The sequence below is a fragment of the Aedes aegypti genome, chromosome 1 (assembly GCF_002204515.2).
Source record: "Aedes aegypti strain LVP_AGWG chromosome 1, AaegL5.0 Primary Assembly, whole genome shotgun sequence".
Classification (NCBI taxonomy): Eukaryota; Metazoa; Arthropoda; class Insecta; order Diptera; family Culicidae; genus Aedes; species Aedes aegypti.
The window spans coordinates 237,930,866-237,948,714 of NC_035107.1; the positions used below are offsets into that span (position 1 = coordinate 237,930,866).

The 17,849-nt window shown below is 39.1% G+C and overlaps 2 protein-coding genes across 2 annotated transcripts in view; one reads left to right on the plus strand and one right to left on the minus strand.

Moving 5' to 3' along the window:
- LOC5574921 (probable G-protein coupled receptor Mth-like 5) overlaps window positions 1-5,022 on the plus strand; it is an 82,368-nt gene extending 77,346 nt beyond the window's left edge. Inside the window, exons 4-6 of the mRNA XM_021837322.1 lie at window positions 3,217-3,572; window positions 3,635-4,138; window positions 4,204-5,022. Coding sequence (XP_021693014.1) covers window positions 3,217-3,572; window positions 3,635-4,138; window positions 4,204-4,462 — 1,119 coding nt within the window. The 3' untranslated portion in view covers window positions 4,463-5,022. The remainder of the gene's footprint in view (window positions 1-3,216; window positions 3,573-3,634; window positions 4,139-4,203) is intronic.
- LOC5578530 (intron-binding protein aquarius) overlaps window positions 1-17,849 on the minus strand; it is a 303,684-nt gene that overhangs the window by 274,805 nt on the left and 11,030 nt on the right. The gene's annotated exons all lie outside the window — the stretch shown is intronic.

Consider the following 17,849-nt stretch of genomic DNA (forward strand, 5'->3'; position numbering starts at 1 on the left):
CTGATCTGGCGATACTGGAGTAGCAACCACGGGCGGCCAATCAAGCTCAAGCTCAAGCTCAAGGAATTGCTCCAGAAAGCTTCTAATAGCTTCCTCTAGAAATTGTTCCAGGAATGAGGTGGTAGAGAATCGACTGTATATTTTAATGACATATGCTTTTCATCTACGCAGTCTTTAAAAGTAAGATGCTTCGAAAACAAACCTCGAATTTTCAAGAGCACAAATCTAGAGAACAAGACAACCGTTCGAGCTAACAATTTTATCGATTAAACACCAGCGAGTGACCAGTGAGTTAATTTTTCAGCACTAACAGTTGTCTAATGCTCTAGATTTGTGCCCTTGAACATTCGAGGTTATGCTTCTATGCATCATCACCTTAACCCTCTAATACCCAACCCCGCCTTTAGACGGGGTACACTTTGGAATTTTGTGTATTTTTTCGTAGGTCGGAAATCAAAATGATTTTATTTCAGGCTTAAACCTTGACTCATAACACGTATTTAAGAAAAGTTTTTTACGACTTTTGAAACTTTTTTGTATTTTTGAAAATTGTTTGAAAAATTGTATTCTTATATAACTTTCAAATGCCTGGGGTTTATTTAACGTGTAATATAGAAAATCGGACCTTTTATATTTTTCTACTATCAATCTATAACAGAAGAAGAGCTTGGTGGTATTAAAATAATTCCAAACCTGTTTTTCCGTTAATTACACGGAAAACAAAAAAATCAGTAACTATTAGAGGCTTCAAGAAAAAATGAAAAATAACAGGGATGTTTCAAAATAAAAATTATAAAAATCAAAAAGCAAAATTCATAAATTTGCGAATAAAAATAAATCATTGCCCAAAACGTGTTTCGAACGATTTTAGATAATTAAAAATGATATTTAGATCGAAAATAAAAATTTGGATATTAGAGGGTTAATATAAAAATCGGTGCAAACACACTTCTTCAGAAAGGGATCTCCTGGAAAAATGTCTTAAAATATACACTTCGGAAACCCTGGAGGACTTCTTATTCTTTTTTTATGGAATCCCTGCAGGAATTCAATATTTTCTGTAGGATTACCTGGAATAATCATTAGAATAATCCATGTAGTGATTTTCCTGGGAGAATTCCTGAAGGAAACTCTTGAGGAATCTCTATAGGAACTAATGAAATTATTTTTGCAGACTTCCTAGATGAATTTTCGATGGAATCTTCGGAAGATTTGCTGGAAAGATCTTTGGAGAAAATTTCAGGAATAATTCCTAGAGGAATCTCGAGTGGACTTGTTGGAGAAATATCTGAAGCAATCCTTTAAAAAATTGTCGTAGTGTAACCTGGAGAAAGCCTTGAAGACATTTCTGCAAAAATCCCTTTAGAGATTTTCCTAGAGGAACCCTTAGAGGTGTTTCTGGAGGAATATCAGGATAAATCGCTTGAAGAATCTTTGGAAGAATCTCTGAAAGAGTCCTTGAAGTAATCTCCGCAATAATGTTTCCTGAGGAATCCTTGAAGAAATTCCTGGAGAAATATCAGTGAAGGTTTTGCTGGAGGAATCTATGGTGAAATCACTGGAGGCATTTCGGCAGAAACTTCTATAGAAACTATTGGCGAAATCGCTATAGGAATCCCTTTAGAAATATGCCTTCATAGATTTCTGGAATAATCCTTGGGAGAATTACAGGAGGAACACTTGGCGAAGTTCCTGAACGAATTGCTGAAGGTATTTCTGGAGTCCTATTTGAACCGGTCTGGTAGCGAAAAAAAGTTCTTCCTGGAGGATTCTTTGACAAAACTGACAGGGGTAGCACTGTAGAAATCGCTGTAGGGATCACGATAGAAATAATTTTTGAGGAATTTCTGGTGAAATCTATGGAGGAATCTTCGAAAGAATTCCTGGAGAAATCTCTAAAATAGTCTCTGGAGATATCTCGACCCAAAATTTCGATTTATGTCAAAATTTACAATTCGTCACTAATAAAATGTATTTTTACCAATAGGCAAAAAACATAAATTATGACTTGTCGAAAGATGCCAATTCCTTATACCGTGTTGATTCAATGCTTCGAATCCCGGACACCGGCCTTAAATAACCCAAAAATACTTTTTTTCATTAACTTTTATGGAGAATGTAAAAGACATCCTAATTATGGATTATCCGGCTTTCGAAGTGTCCGGCCATTCGATGGTATTACCATTTTTTCGGATATAATAATTTTATGTTTGGGAGGCCCATATAGCCGTAGCGGTAAACCCGCAGCTTTTCAGCAAGACCAAGCTTGAGAGGCATGGTTACGAATCGCTCCGGATCTTTTTGGATTGGAAATGTTCTTGACTTACCAGAGCATAGAGTATCTTTGTACCAAATATTCGTGTAAATATAGTCTTCAGCAAATGAAGCTTGCAGTAAACAACAGTAGAAATTCTCATGATGACATTGAGCTGAGAAGTAGGCTCTATCCCGGTTGGGGCGTAACACCAGAAACAAGGATATTTTTATGTTTGATTTTTGGAATGATGTCTATTTAGATCTGGATGAAGAATCAATTATGCTCTCGTAAATATTCCGATAAGACCATGAAATTTGGACCGTCGTACCATACATGCGTATGTGCTACTACTGAATATGATATGTACCAGATTTTTTCTTCAAAATATTTGGGATAAACCTTTGCGGATCGGTGCACAATAACTGAAGGATATTTTTTCAGAATAATTTCAATGATAACTAGTAAAGCAGTGCTTATTATTTTTCCTAAAAAAAATGTGAGAAAATTCCATTGAGTATCGATTTTTTGAAAAATTGATAGAGAAGTCTCTAGAAGTATTGCTGGAGAGATCCCTCGATGATTTACTTAAAATATTCTGAGAAAAACACACTGAAGAAGTTATTAGAAGAATTCGCGAAGAACTTGTAGAAAAGTCGCCTAAGAATCTCTGGAGCTTCTATAATTTTAAACCAGGATTCATTTAAAATAAGCGACTTCAGAGATCATTTTGGTATAAAAGAGACTTTAATGACATTCCATTATAAACATAGACTTTTTAGAAACTTCCATTAAAAACAGACCAAATCTCGTAAAAGAGACCTGCTACCAGCCCTGCAAAGCAGAGTGAAACCTCAGCGACCGCTCACGTGGTCTGACAAGCGTTAAATTACTTGTTCATTTTGTCTGTCCATCTTCCACTTCTCCCCCATTCTCCGCGCAAACAACAATATGAACCACAGAGCGAGGATAAGTTGATTCTCTTCCCGGACGGGAAAGTGCGTCACCTGATACTGGATCCCCACGCCAGGGACGAGCCCGAGGACGAGTGGAACCACCTCTATGTGGCTGGAATCCATACGGAGGCCCCCTTCCAGTACGACTACGAACAGGGCCAGTACTGCCTGGACAAGGCGTTGAGTAGTAATGAGAAGCAACCGGAGGGCATTTTTGCCACGGTTTGCTCGCCGGAGAAGGCCATCCGATGGACGGACACGGATTTTTTGCTTCGGAAGATTATCAACCCGATATGCCACGGGATGGCCATAGCAATCCTGTTAGTGGTGGCGATTATCTACTTTGTGCTGCCCACCTTGAGGTAGGTTTTGTAGCTAAGTTTGATGAGTTTAGCAGTTTTTATATCACGCCTTCTATTTGCAGAGACCTTGTGGGGAACATCGTCACATCCATCACGGTTTGTCTCATAATCAGTCAAGCTGCGGACCTGGTCCGGATCTTCACCGAGTTTAGCAGTCACGTGAGCTTTGTCGTGGCGGATTCCTTCTTCTACATCAGTTTACTTGCTGCATTCTTCTGGCTGAACAGTATGGGATACTACATATGGAAAACGTTCCGAGCCCGGAATGTCTTTCTACGAGTTACCGATGGTCGGAAATACTGTTGGTATTCTGGATACGCGTGGGGTGCCACAGCTACCATGGCATCGGTGGCGATATTCTCGCACTTCTTCCTGGACGGTCCCAACGCAAAGAAGAGCTCCAGCATCTTCGAAGATCAGGACAACATCGGTTGGTTGGGCATCGCCGTGTTCTTCACGCCGATCGCATTTATCATTCTGGTGAACATCTTTTTCTACGTCACCACAATGAAGTTCATCAACCGAATGAACACCTACGGTAGGATACACCATAAACTTAAGGGAAAGTAAGTACATTTATTAAAATCGACAATGAGTCCAACACTTTACCAATCCATTCTGCATCTTTCAGTTTCGTGATGTTCTCGCTGATCTTCCTAGTCATGAGCATTTCGTGGCTGTTCCTGATCCTCTCCTGGCTGCACTACGACGCTCTGCTCTACACCCACATCGTCGTGAACGCCTTACAAGCTCCATTCATCCTGTACATTTGCGTTCTCCGTCAGAAGCACGTAACATTCCTGCTTAAAAAGTCCTGCTGCTACAACGAGCCTCCGCAAACGTCCGACTGGGGCGACGAGATGACCTACATGAATGGAGGCGATTACTGACCCCGCCGAATCAGAACGTCGAAGCACCGAAATAATCTCACCAACAACGACGAAGTCGTCAAACTTGGAATCTTTAGACGAGAATCTCCTCCGCCACCTGCAATGGACAAAAGCAAACGCGGTCTTCCGCCCACTGCATGATGGAAAACTAGAAATACATTCCTTTGTATCGTGAAAACTTTGGTGCAGCTACTACTGACAAATTTGTACAACAGAAAACGTCCAGTTGATGAACAATTTCAATAGGTTAAGTTAAAACGCGTGAAGGAGGAAGACATTCTAATGAGTATTTAGTGTTTCATAAAGGACAAAGTGAAAGTGTGCTTAAATTGTTTGAACGAAATTGAATGACTCTGGTCAAGCGATAAGAAATGAAGAACAAAATCAGCAATTTGTTGACAGATTACTAGTGCTAAGAAAACGAGCTTATCGTTTAGTTGAAGCTAAGCTAAGAAAGAGGTTTATTAACATTGACAAAGACTCATAGGAAAGAGTAGAATGTAAGTAGGATAACCAGAAAAGTGCTTAGTATAACTAATGACTAACTAATAAATCTAAAACTTGTGGTTTGATGATTTTCAGAAAGAAATCTCCGGTGTAGCTTGCGTGATCTGCCTAGAGAAACTTGTCAAGGAATTCTGTTCAGGTATCTTTCAAGAGTTTAAACAAATATATATAGTAATAGCTGCATGAATTACCATCAGTGCACCAGATTCCGCTCATGTATATCAAGGACGGTTAAAAAAATCAATCTATCTATATATCTATCTATGAATTTATGCAATCATTTTATAATTAATTTGTCTAGAAATTTCTCTAAGTTTTTCGTTTGGGATTTTGTTTAAAAAGTTTAACCAGTATTTTTCCTTTTACAATTCCCTAATTTACGTGCAAAATTCAAGAAAGAAATCGATAACAAATTCATTTTTTTTCTTATCGCAGTACACTGTTTAAAATAAGTGTCACAAAATTTCCGTAGGAAATGGGTCTGATTTGCTATGCACATGCACTAGTGTCTATGCACGAAAAATCCCTTAACCCTTTGGGGCCGGCGCGGTCATATATGACCGCAGTACAAAAAAGGCTGTAAAAAAAGAACTAATGAACAAATGTATATACAGTGGGATTCCGTTTTTGGCAACAAAATCGAAATTTTCAGTTGCCAAAAACGGAACCGTGCCAAAATCGGGACCCATATTTAAAATTTTATTTTTCAACTATTGGTTTCGAAAACATGATTAGAGTGTTACTGCATCATCCTTGTGGAGACATATCACATCGAGACTTCGGAACGGTTCACTTTGAAGCAGTATTCCGAAGGGTTCTACTAAGTATGCTGTGAATCTAAAACCCCGTAATGTTTTATTTTGGAAAACGTTCTACATACTTTTTAAGCTTTTTTTGATTTTTTAGAAGTTTTATAGTACTATTTGTATGAGTGAGCTATGTGACATCAATAATCGCATAAGTGTATTTTATTCAAGAACTGGCCATTTTCTGAAGAGAATATGAAAAAAAATGTATTACTGTATTCTTAGAAAGACATATTTGCAAAATAAAAGCGCTGGGTATTGCAAAACGGCATTAGTTTGTTTTTATTTAATAAACATTATAAATCAGTTTAACTTTAAGACTAAAGCTAAATTTGACAAAATTTGATGAGTTTATTGCTCCTCTAATGTATTTTCCTGATAAAGTTAAGCATTTCATAATGAATGATTGATTGCAAACAAAAGGGCAAACATAAACAACTACTTCTCAAGATCCGTAAATAATATATTTTACACCTACCTTATGAAATTAACGGAACATTTATATCAGGATCCTATTATGGAACCTAAAGAACCTGATAGGAATCTTCAGGTGCTCATAACGAATCTATAGGAAAACGCTAGGTCTCTGAAGCATCTCGCTAGGAATCCGTAGGATATCGCCTAGAATTCTTTTGCTGAAAATTCTCAGGTCTCCGATGAAAATTTTCAAAATAATAAATGTTTAGGCTACCACGAGTACTCCCTCAATTTCTCTGGGAATCTTTTAAAAATCCCCAAGATTTCGTCAGAAATACTCAAAATACCACTAGAAATCCACATTATCCCGCAAAGAATTTACAGGACGCCCTAGAAATCTTAAGAGTTTAGGGATTCCACAAGAAACATCCAGTGGCCTCTAGGAATACGCAGACACCCTAAAGAATCCGTTTTCTGAGAAGTCCCTTAAGATTCAAGAATCCCCTAAGAATTTTCTAGGCTACAGTTAGGAAACTTATAGACCTAGCTCGTAAGGAATATTTTGATTATGTTGAGACCCGTATCCTTGATAAAAAATCTTGTATAGTATTCTGGATCGTCTCTTAACAAATAGGTATAACGTCTTACAGAATCTCTAACAAAGAAGGAACGTAGCTCTAAATAGTTGAAGCAGAATGATCAATATACAAACTAATACCACGGAAAAAATGAAATCACTCTCAATCGTAATTTCACTTGCTTCAATGATATTTTTTTAGAATAAAGAGTAGTTTGAACTGCGTTCGCATTTGTCATGGTGCCGGTAATAAATGGCATATTGAAATTCTTAAAAAATAATATACAATATAGTAAAATATGCGCTCTTTTTTATGGATTATATGTTGATTATTCTACAATTCACAAGGATAATGCAACTTATTTAATGAAAATCTTTAAAAGTTATGACACACGACATTTTGCTGTATTTGTATCCATTAATGCGGTGTGTTTTTACATACGCAATTTATTCAACTCCTTAATAATAAGAACAGTGAGCCTAAAAGGTGAGACAAAATTTATGATTGTAACTCTGTGTGAGTCATAGACTTTTTGTTGATTTTATGTCGGTGCTTGTGCTTTGTTCAAACAAACTGTTTGAAATCTGAAGACTAGTGTTTTTCTTTAGTATATCACCTACTAACAGACTTAAGTGGGCTGGTCACTCAGTATGGATGCCTAAGAAAAAAGATTGGTCTCTATTTGAGATGGTAGTGGAGATTGGTGGACTAATGAAACGTTGTGAATGCATGACCAATGACCATCCCGAAGCAAATAAGCGCATACGGGATCCATTAGTTGGTGAGATTTAGTAGAATATTGACGAAAATAGAGCGCTGAAATGTAATCGGTGTGTAGTTGACCTGCTATTCAAATGACTAAAGGAACAGGCACGATAATAATTACAAAAAATAACAAATTTTAATGGTATTCAAAAATGTTGCCAAAAACGGATCCATTTTGTTGCCAAAATCGGGGGGTGCCAAAAATGGAGCATGCCAAAAACGGAGCATGCCAAAAACGGAATCCCACTGTACTGTCTTCGGCAAAGTTGTCCCAAATATACTCTTTTATCAGAGAAAAATATGAAGTATATGCCTTTATGACCTAATTGACAACCTAGAACATCCTGAACATCCTGAAGTTTGGAAAATTGAACTATAAGTACATACGAAGCGTGAAATGCTGTTTGTGAACATAAATGATGTTCAGACTAGATAATACAGAATTACTCTTTTAACGAAAACACTATTTCACTTGCTTTGCTATGCCCTGGGATGTTCTAGGACGTCCAAACTGTCCTGAAGCACACTCTTTGAAATCTACAACCGTAACAGTAATTGTTTGGGTTAAAAACAATAACATTACAAATTCAAATAGAATCTACCAACCTCTGAGAATCTCAAGAGCTATTTCAAGGAACGTTTGGGATATTCCAGGCCCTCCAAATTACCCTGAAGTTCAGAACTTCAGGTCTATACTTGTTCCAGTAGTTATTCGCGCTAAACTGAGTGAAGTTATATAATCTACAATGTTTACTGAACCTTGTCACGGATCAAAAGGCTACTTCAAGAAACGTTTGAGGTATTCCAGGCCCTCCAAATTACCCTGGAAATCTGAATTTCTTGTCTACATTTATTCCAGTAGTATTTCTTGCTAAACTGGGTGAAGTTATATAATCTACCATGTTCACTGAACTTTCGCACGTATCAATAGGATGTTTTAAAGAATCTTTGGAGTATTCCGGCCCTCCAAATTACCATGGAGTTCAGAACTTCAGGGCTACACTTATTCCAGAAATTTATCTCGCTAAACTGAGTGAATTTATAAAATCTTTCCAGTTCACTAAACCTTCTCATGCATCAATAGGCTGTTTCAAGGAACGTTTGGGATATTATAGGTGCTCCAAATTACCCTGGAGTTCAGAACTTCAGGTCTACACTTATTCCAGTATTTTTTCTTGCTAAACTGAGTAAAGATATATAACTTACCAAGTTTACTGAACCTTGTCACGGATCAATAGGCTAATTCAATGAACGTTTGGGGTATTCTAGGCCCTCCAAATTACCCTAGTGTTCGTAGCTTCAGGTTTACATTTGTTTCAGTAATTCATCTCTCTAAACTGAGTGAAGTTATATAATCTAACATGCTCACTAAACCATCTCATGGATCAATAAGCTCTTTCAAGGAATGCTTGGGATATTCCAGGCCCTCCAAACTACCCTGGAGTTCAGAACTTCAGGTCTGCACTTGTTCAAGTAATTTATCTCGCTAAACTGAGTGAAGTTATAAAATCTAACATGTTCACTGAATTTTCTCAAGGATCAATTAGCTGTTTCAAGGAACGTTTGGGGTATTCCGAGCCACCCAGATTACCCCGGAGTTCAGAAATTCAGATCTGCAATTGTTCTAGTAATTTTTCTTACTAAACGATGAAGTTATTTAATGTTCACTGAGCTTTCTCACGAATCAAAAAGATACATTAAGGAACGTTTGGAGTATTCCAGGCCCTCCAAATTACCCTGGAGTTCAGAACTACAGGTCTTCCCCTGTTCCAGTAATTTTTCTTTCTAAACTGAGTGAAGTTATATAATCTACTATGTTGACTGAACCTTCTCATGGATCAATATGCTGTTTCAAGGAACGATTGAGGTATTGCAGATCCTTCAAAATTTCCCCAGGACTTCAGAACTTCAGGTCTACTATTTTTCCAGTAATATTTCCTTCTAAACTGAACCTTCTCACAGACCAATTGGCTATTTCAAGGAACGTTGGTAATATTCCAGGCCCTCCAATTTACCCTGGAGTTCAGAACTTCAGGTCTACCCTTGTTCCAGTAACTTTTCTCGCTAAAATGATCTAAGTTTTCCCTTTGGGGTCATTTATGACCGCAGTCGGAAAATGGCTGAATAAAATGAATCAATGAATAAAATTTACTGTCTTCGGAAAAGTCCTTGAAAATATACTTCCCTGTCAAGGAAAAAATTTAGGTGCATGCCTGAATGTCCTACTTGGCAACCTAGAACATCCTGAACATGCAGAAGTCTGACAAATAGAATAATTAGTATAAAAGTAGCTTAAAATGCCTTTTGTAAATACAATTGATGTTTGTACTTGGTAATACATACCTATTATGTCAAGAAAAACGCTGCTTCACATGCCTTTTCATGTCCTGGGATATTCTACGACGTTCAGACTATCCCGAAGCTCAATTCTCGAAATTTACAGCAGTAGTTGCTTGCGCTAGAAATAATCAGCGATGCCAGATTTCTTTGGAAATCATTCCGTAGACGAAAAGTGATAAGCTGGGGGAGAGATCCCCGGCATTGCAATTCCGTAGATTTCCGTTGGAAAAATCCGTAAATGACCGTAGAATAATGAGAATTTCCGTAGCTTTCTGTAGAAAATATACATTTTCCGTAGAATTATCTTACGGATCCGTAGAAAGTGCTCAATTCCGTAGATCTACGGAAATTTCCGTAGATCTGGCAACGCTGCAAATAATAATATTTTCAACTCAAACGGAATCAATTGACCTCTGAGAATCTCAAAAGCTTTTCCAAACTATCCTGGAGCTCAGAACTTCAAATCTGCCCTTGTGGCAGTGTTTTTTTTTCGCTAAATAGAGCTCAGTTATATAATCTACCAGGTTATATAGGGCCCCATAGCCGAAGCTGTAAAGACGCGGGTATTCATCATGACCATGCTGAGGGTTCCGGGTTCGATTCCCGGTCGGTCCAGGATCTTTTCGTAATGAAAATATTCTTGACTGCCTTGGGCATAGAGTAAAGGGTGTCTACGATGAAATTGCCACACACAAAATTGATTCGCAACATTCGAGTTTTCATCCGATTGCCATCAAAACTTCAGGGATTGAGAAATAACTATTAAACTTCATTTTATCATTTTACTCGTATTTTATTAACAGTCCATACGTAAATGCCCGCACCTTGGCCTCAAACCCGGCCATGAGATTCTGCACAACCTGTGAATCAACCGTTTTTTGCATGTAAACCCATACTTTCATGGACAACGAAACATATGTGAAGGCCGACTTCAAACAGATCCCCGGCAACCTGTTTTTCACGGCCAAGGATAAGTTCAGCGTTCCGGAGCATGTCCGCACTCAGAAGAGGTCCAAATTTGCGAAGAAATTCCTGGTTTGGCAAGCCATCTGCACGTGCGGGAAGCGGAGTGCACCTTTCGTGACCTAGGACACGATGAACGGACAAGTGTACATGAAAGAGTGCCTCCAGAAGCGGCTGCTCCCTCTCCTGAAGGCCCACAACGTCCCAACAATCTTCCTGGCCGGATTTGGCCTCATGCCACTACTCCAAGGACGTGCTGAAGTGGTATGCGGATAATAAGGTCAATTTCGTGCCGAAAATGTTCAACCCTTCCAACACTCCGGAGCTCCGCTCCATCGAGAAGTACTGGGCGATTATGAAGCAGCACCTTCTTACACACTTAAATTATTTTGCCGACCTCAGCAAACGGATTGCCGAGAATCCAACAGCTGAGATTTCGGTAAAAAAAATTGCCGAATCTCGGTAAACTTTTTACCGAAATATCGTTAAAATTTTACCGAATCTCGGCAAAACAAAATTTTTACCGAGATTTCGGCAAACGTTACCGAGATTCGGTAATGGTTTACCGAAATCTCGGTAAAAGTTTTGCCGAGATTCAGCAAATATTTTACCGAGATTCGGCTGTTGGATTCTCGGCAATCCGTTTTACCGAAGTCGATTTCGGAAATTAAGTGTGTAAACGACCTAAGGAAGACAGTCGAGGAACTGAAGAAAGTATGGGTTCACATGCAAAAAACGGTTGATTCACAGATTGTGCAGAATCTGATGGCCGGGGTTAAGGCCAAGGTGCGGGCATTTCCGTATGGACTGTTAATAAAATACGAGTAAAATTGTAAAATGAAGTTTAATAGTTATTACTCAATCCCTGAAAATTTGATGGCAATTGGATGAAAACTCGAATGTTGCGAATTAAGTGTAGAACTAGCCCTCGTGTGTTAAAATACACTCAAATAAAGATTTAAAAAAAAAAAAAAAAAAGAATGTTGCGAATCAATTTTGTGTGTGGCAATTTCATCGTGGACACCCTTTATCTTCGTGCCTGCCACACTGTGGAAGTACTCAAAGAACACTAAGCTGAGGAGCAGGCTTTGTCCCTGTGAGGACGTTACGCAAAGAAGAAGAAGAAGAAGAAGAATCTACCAGGTTCACTGAACTTTCCGTGTGATCAAATGGTATTGCTAAATACTTTTGAGATACTCAGGGTCATCCGCAATGCCCTGCAGCAGTCCCTGAAATCTACAGTCGTAGAGTAGTCCACAACAGCAGTTGTTTTCGCTTACATAACCAATCGAAATCTGTGAACCTGGGGGTTGGCTCTGGTCGCATGGTTTGTTGCTAGGGTTTGATTAACATCAATAAAGAGGAGTAAATATCAATAGAATGATTCGTTTATAAGGATTTTTCAGTAACACCTTCAGAGAATGCTTCAGGAATAGTTTCTTCTTTGGTGCCTCCAAGTTTTGACGCTATTCAAAACTACAACACACACTCAACCTCGAATCATCTGAAACGTTTCCAAACCACACTTCCTCTTCTGATATGTATTGGAGTTTTGTAATAAAAAACAAGTTTTTTACACGTTTTACATCATTTGTTTTATTTGCCGAATGAATTACAAGGCTTCAATTGTAATTCATTCGGCTGAGAAACGGTTTGAAACGAAAAACGCACTACGATGCATTTTCCAGCCGAATAAAATGGAGCCGTTTAGCACCTAAACAAAGCCACCAAGTGCCCTATGGAAGACTCTCAACTAGATTTGGGTGAGAGTGTCGTGAAACTTCTAAAGCCTCTCGGCTATACGGAGCGACGCCGAATGAGAGAAAGAGGTGGAGATAAATAATGTCGTCACTGCGCAAGCTTCCATTGAAGTGTTAGCTTATGCGTGCGGAAAAATTTGCACCCTTGGCAAAGAGTGTACCAAGTGCTTAACTGACAATAAGGCAATCCATGAGACAGCTGTGATCAGCTAAATTTTTTTGTTTACCATGAATTTTTGACAATCATCGCTTGGGGAACAAAGGAGATTGGTAAGCACTGAAGACGCTTAACGAAATTTCGGTAAGTTTAGTGTTCACTGTGCTTGCACTTTGAGCTGTCAACCCAATCGCGAAGTGTCCTCATGGATAGTCTTATAGTCCACACTGCCATCTGTTGCAAGAACCGTGCGAAGTACTGTCTGCCATGATGGATTTTTAGTTGACGTTTGCCTAACACGCACACTACTACATGAATAGGGAGATATTCAAAACTGAAAAGGCAATAGATGGCTCTTTTTCAATGGTAATAAAAACGAAATCCTGAAGCAAAGAAAGCACCACGGAAGATGAACTAAACACAAAAAGTTATGTATTCATTTTACACTTGATTTCTAATCACTATTTTTTTGATCCAGTTTCCTAATTGCAAGCAATTTACGATTTTCATTATTTTTCATACGTTTTGACAGTACTCCTACCATTCTTCCATGCGCTTGTGTTGAAAGTTTGAGAAATTTGAGAATCCAGCGTAGCGCGATCAGTGGGTGACATACAAACAACAGTGTCGTCGCTCGGCGGCCGGTAAGAGAAGATGAATGTTCGAAAGGTTGTTGTCTGTAATTTTTGCTGCTGGCGCCAACTGTTAGCGTTTGAAGACAAAATAAACAGTCATTACCCTATTGCCTGTAAGTTTTGTTCGCATAATTCAGCAACGTGTACCAGTGGTCCTCAGCACTTTGACCCCTGGGGGCCAAAGTATATTTTCAGAATGACTTTGCGGGCCGCATAATATTTTTTCGAGACGTTCATTTTTTTCAAACACATTTTTGGTGATTTGGAATATATACAGTTTTTTTAGATTTCATTATTTTATTACAGATTTTTATCATACAGTTTTCAATGCTACAAAATTGTCCACTTTGATTCGTTACAAATATATATACAAAGGTAACTACACATTTTTTGCATTTGTATCATTACTTTTCTTGTACATGTTTTTCCTCAGCAAGCTTGTCAACACAGACAAACAGACGTCACACTCTCATCGATGTCCATCGACCACCTTTTTAACGATCGATTTGAATTAATGGTAGGTGGCCAACTCACCACCCGCAGCGCTCGCGTCGTTTTTGTTCGTGTTTGACGTTTACACACTACCGCCACCTGTTGGCCGATCGGCCAAACACACCGATTCTAGCATTGGGCGTATATGTTCTCGCGACTATGATTTTCATCGAAATTTGTTCTAAGTGTTACGTCTGTTTGTCTGTGTTGTCAATGTCAATAGTTAGATTCGAGGAAGATATTCTTAGCAAATTCTCCAAATGTTGGTCTGTCAAACGGTTTCTTGCTTTTGACTTAACATTTTTCATGTTTGAAAACAGCTGTTCGCAACAATATGTAGTAGCAAAAAGGGACAACATTTTCAACGCATGTTTCCGTAGTTCAGGAAACTCATCAACGGTAATGTATTTCGAATAAAACTCGAGCAAATTCGTTTTCTTAAAAACATCTTCCAGGATAGTGTTTGTTTGAAGTTCTATTAATTCGAGCTGTAAACAACTTGGAACCGTTTCTACGTCAACTCCCCATGGCATAGACATGATTTTCAAACTTATCTCATTTGCCTTGATATCTGTTCGCGCCAACGCGAAGTTTTTGAGTTGTGAGTCCTTCCCACCCCTGTCCCATGTAAGCTCGAGCCGCCGCGAGTATTTCGGCCTCTCATCCCGACCACTAACAACCACCCCAAATAACACACACACACCACGTCGTTAGTTTTGCCTTGCACCCCATCCATTCGAGCGACATGATCAAACATGTACCTGTACGCAGTCAAGCCGACCAACCATCCAGCTATGTACAGCGTGAAGCAGCACCCAAAAGAGTTTCCACTACCACCACCACAACAGACACCAGTTAGCAGACCGATTGCAGCATCCAGTATGTAGTAAATAACAGGCAGTGGAATTTTCCACCCTCGTCTCCACAACGTTGTGCATGCAACGCTTTTGGCTACCTGCCACCTATAAAGGGAGCTTGCATGCGCAAGGATATTATTCAGTTTTCTTTCAACCACCATTCTGTAAACATCAAGAGGAATAATATAGAAGTTTAAGTTAAAGTTACCAAACCGCCTTTCCCTCCACCAGTGGAAGCCAATCAGCCTTTTTAAAGGCTAGAGTTGCAAGAGCCCCCTCCAGTCGAGCTATCGGTCCTGTGCCCTGTTGCTCCCGGCAACAGGTGGACGGAAGATCAACAGATCTTTCCGTTCCCGCTCACCCGAGCCAAAGTCCCAGTTGCACGCCGCAACAATATCATTGAAGCGATTTTTAAACTCTTCTCTGAGTGTCACTATCATATCAACGTATTTTTTGGTATCTGTAATTGAGCAGTTGGACATACAGTTGAAGTGCGAAAAATCACGTTTTCCCAATTGAATCTCCCATAAACGCAATTTTGTTTCGAAAGCTCTCACGTGCTGCAACAATTCATGGACGAAAATTTGTTTACCCTGAAGTTTAACATTCAATTCGTTCAAATGTATCGATATGTCTGTCAAAAACGCGAAATCCGACATCCAGATTGTGTTATCGAAGAACTCAACCTGTTTTCCTTTCATCTCCATAAAACGTTTGATTTCATCTTTCAAGTCGAAAACCCGTTTGAGCACTTTACCTCTACTCAGCCAGCGAACTTCTGTGAAATACGGCACATCACGATACTCGGCACCAACTTCATCCAAAAACTCTTGAAACTCACGGTGATTAAGTCCATGAGCCCGAATGAAATTTACGCTTTTCACAACATCACTCATAACATTTTTCAAGCTGATATTTTTAGCACATAAGTTTTCTTGATGTATGATGCAATGATATTGGAGGAAATCCCCGTTTCCTACCAGTTTGGCCTTTTTTCGTAAATAATTCGACCCGAATGATTATTGTAATAAACTATTTTTAAATAAGATTTACCTGCAAGATTAATCAGCTTCAACCCATACCTATCAAGAGTTGAATCCAAAGCATTAAAAATATCAACTCCTTTCGTGGTGCCTTTCATAGGGAAAAGCGCCGCCAACTCCTCAGTAATGTTGAATTTCTCGTCGATTCCACGGATAAATATTGCCAGCTGAGCAGTGTCACTTATATCAGTGCTCTCATCAAGTGCTACCGAGTAGAAAACGAATTGCCCAGCCTTTTCTTTCAAACGGCTTTCAAATTCTTCGCCAATTTCTTCGATTCGCCTCGTTACGGTTGGAGCGGAGAGGCTGATTTTTTCAAACACTTTCTTTTGGTTAGGACACAATATCTCAGCCACCGATACCAAGCACTCCTTTATAAATTCTCCTTCCATAAATGATTTCGATGACCGCGCTATTTTTTCAGATATAACGTAGCTTGCCTTCACCAAAGATTCACTTTCAGAGTTTTGCTTTTTAAACACACTGTGCTGATGAATCATTTGCCTCTGCAGCTCTCTCAACTTATCGGCACGCAGGTTACCCGAAAGATTTTCGAACTTGGATGCATGCTTTGTATCAAAATGCCGCTTTATATTAAATTCCTTGATCACTGCTATGCTTTCATTGCAAACTAAACAAATCGGTTTATCTTTCACCAAAGTAAAAAAATACATTTCCGTCCACTTATCTTGGAACACTCGCTTTTCATCAGAAATTTTTCTTTTCGTACCACTGGCACTGCTAGCAGCCATTTTTCGATCGAGTCACGAGTCTACGGAACACAGAAAATACGCGTCCAAGCGAAACAACGAAGTTGAATTAAATGACGATGGCTTGTGAATAACGCGAGACAAGAATGAATACTTGAGTATATTGGTGTGTATGATGAAAGTTGATAGAATGTGGAAGCAATCATACACTTGCTTCACTACTACAATAACGCAACTTCAATTCATTCATCACACACATCACAACTGTTAATGATCCACAGTTCAGAAGTCGTGCTGATGTATTTTGTACAACATGGGTGAAGCAAACTCGCTCTTCGTACACAGCATCAGTGCGGTGCTTCTAGTGGTGGTCAAATGCGCTACGACCGGAAGGTTAATCGTTACATACATATATAACTGGCTTATTATTCCATCAACGCAGTTCTTCAATATATACAGATATGATAATTATGTTATTTATTTTCTCCATTATGAGTGTAATAATGTTTCCAAAATCTTCCGCGGGCCGCATTTTTCAACATTCTCAAAATCGTCCGCGGGCCGCACAAAATGCTTCGGCGGGCCGCACTTTGGTGACCACTGGTGTACACTATCAAAAGTCAAAGCGGTCGAACAATAGCGCCTCTGGTGGAACGATCGCGTTGGTCAAATGAAATTCAAATTCATCGTTAAACGCATGTACCATGAGCTTCTCAAGAGTGTTGCGTATGTTTGTCTGTGACAGTACAGTAGTGACGCCTCTACACGGATAGTCGTGTTGCACGATTGCAAAAAAGAAGTAGAGCTCGAGATTTGTATGACGATTACCGGATCTTTTCCTAAAGGAAAGAGTCTTGACTTCCTTGGGCACAGAGTATGGGCGCATGCCTGCCACACGATATATCCACGCAAAAAGGTCATTAGCTGAGAAAGATCTCAGGTAATAAATGTGGAAGTGCTAAACTAACACTAAGCTGAGAAGCCAGTTTCCTCCCAGTGGGAACGATATGCCAAGAAAAAAAGAAGAAGATTCGTCGACAAACACATATATTCAAAACGTGTTTCTACTCGTTTACGCATTTAGACTCTACTGACGTTTTCACAAATTGTTCTCAAACAAAAGGTGAAAAGCAGGGGGTTGAGAATAGTATATTTTTACGTGACATAATTTATGGATGCTTCCCAATAGATGTCGCTAATCATGACTGGAAACTTTGTCGAATACACCATGTTTCGGAAGTGCTTCGTTTCGTGGTTATTAATTTATTACCACTAAATCCTGACTCTCGTCGCGTTGTAGATCTTATGTACTGAACATCCCGACAAGTTAGATAATATTTGCTGAATACTCAGAAGG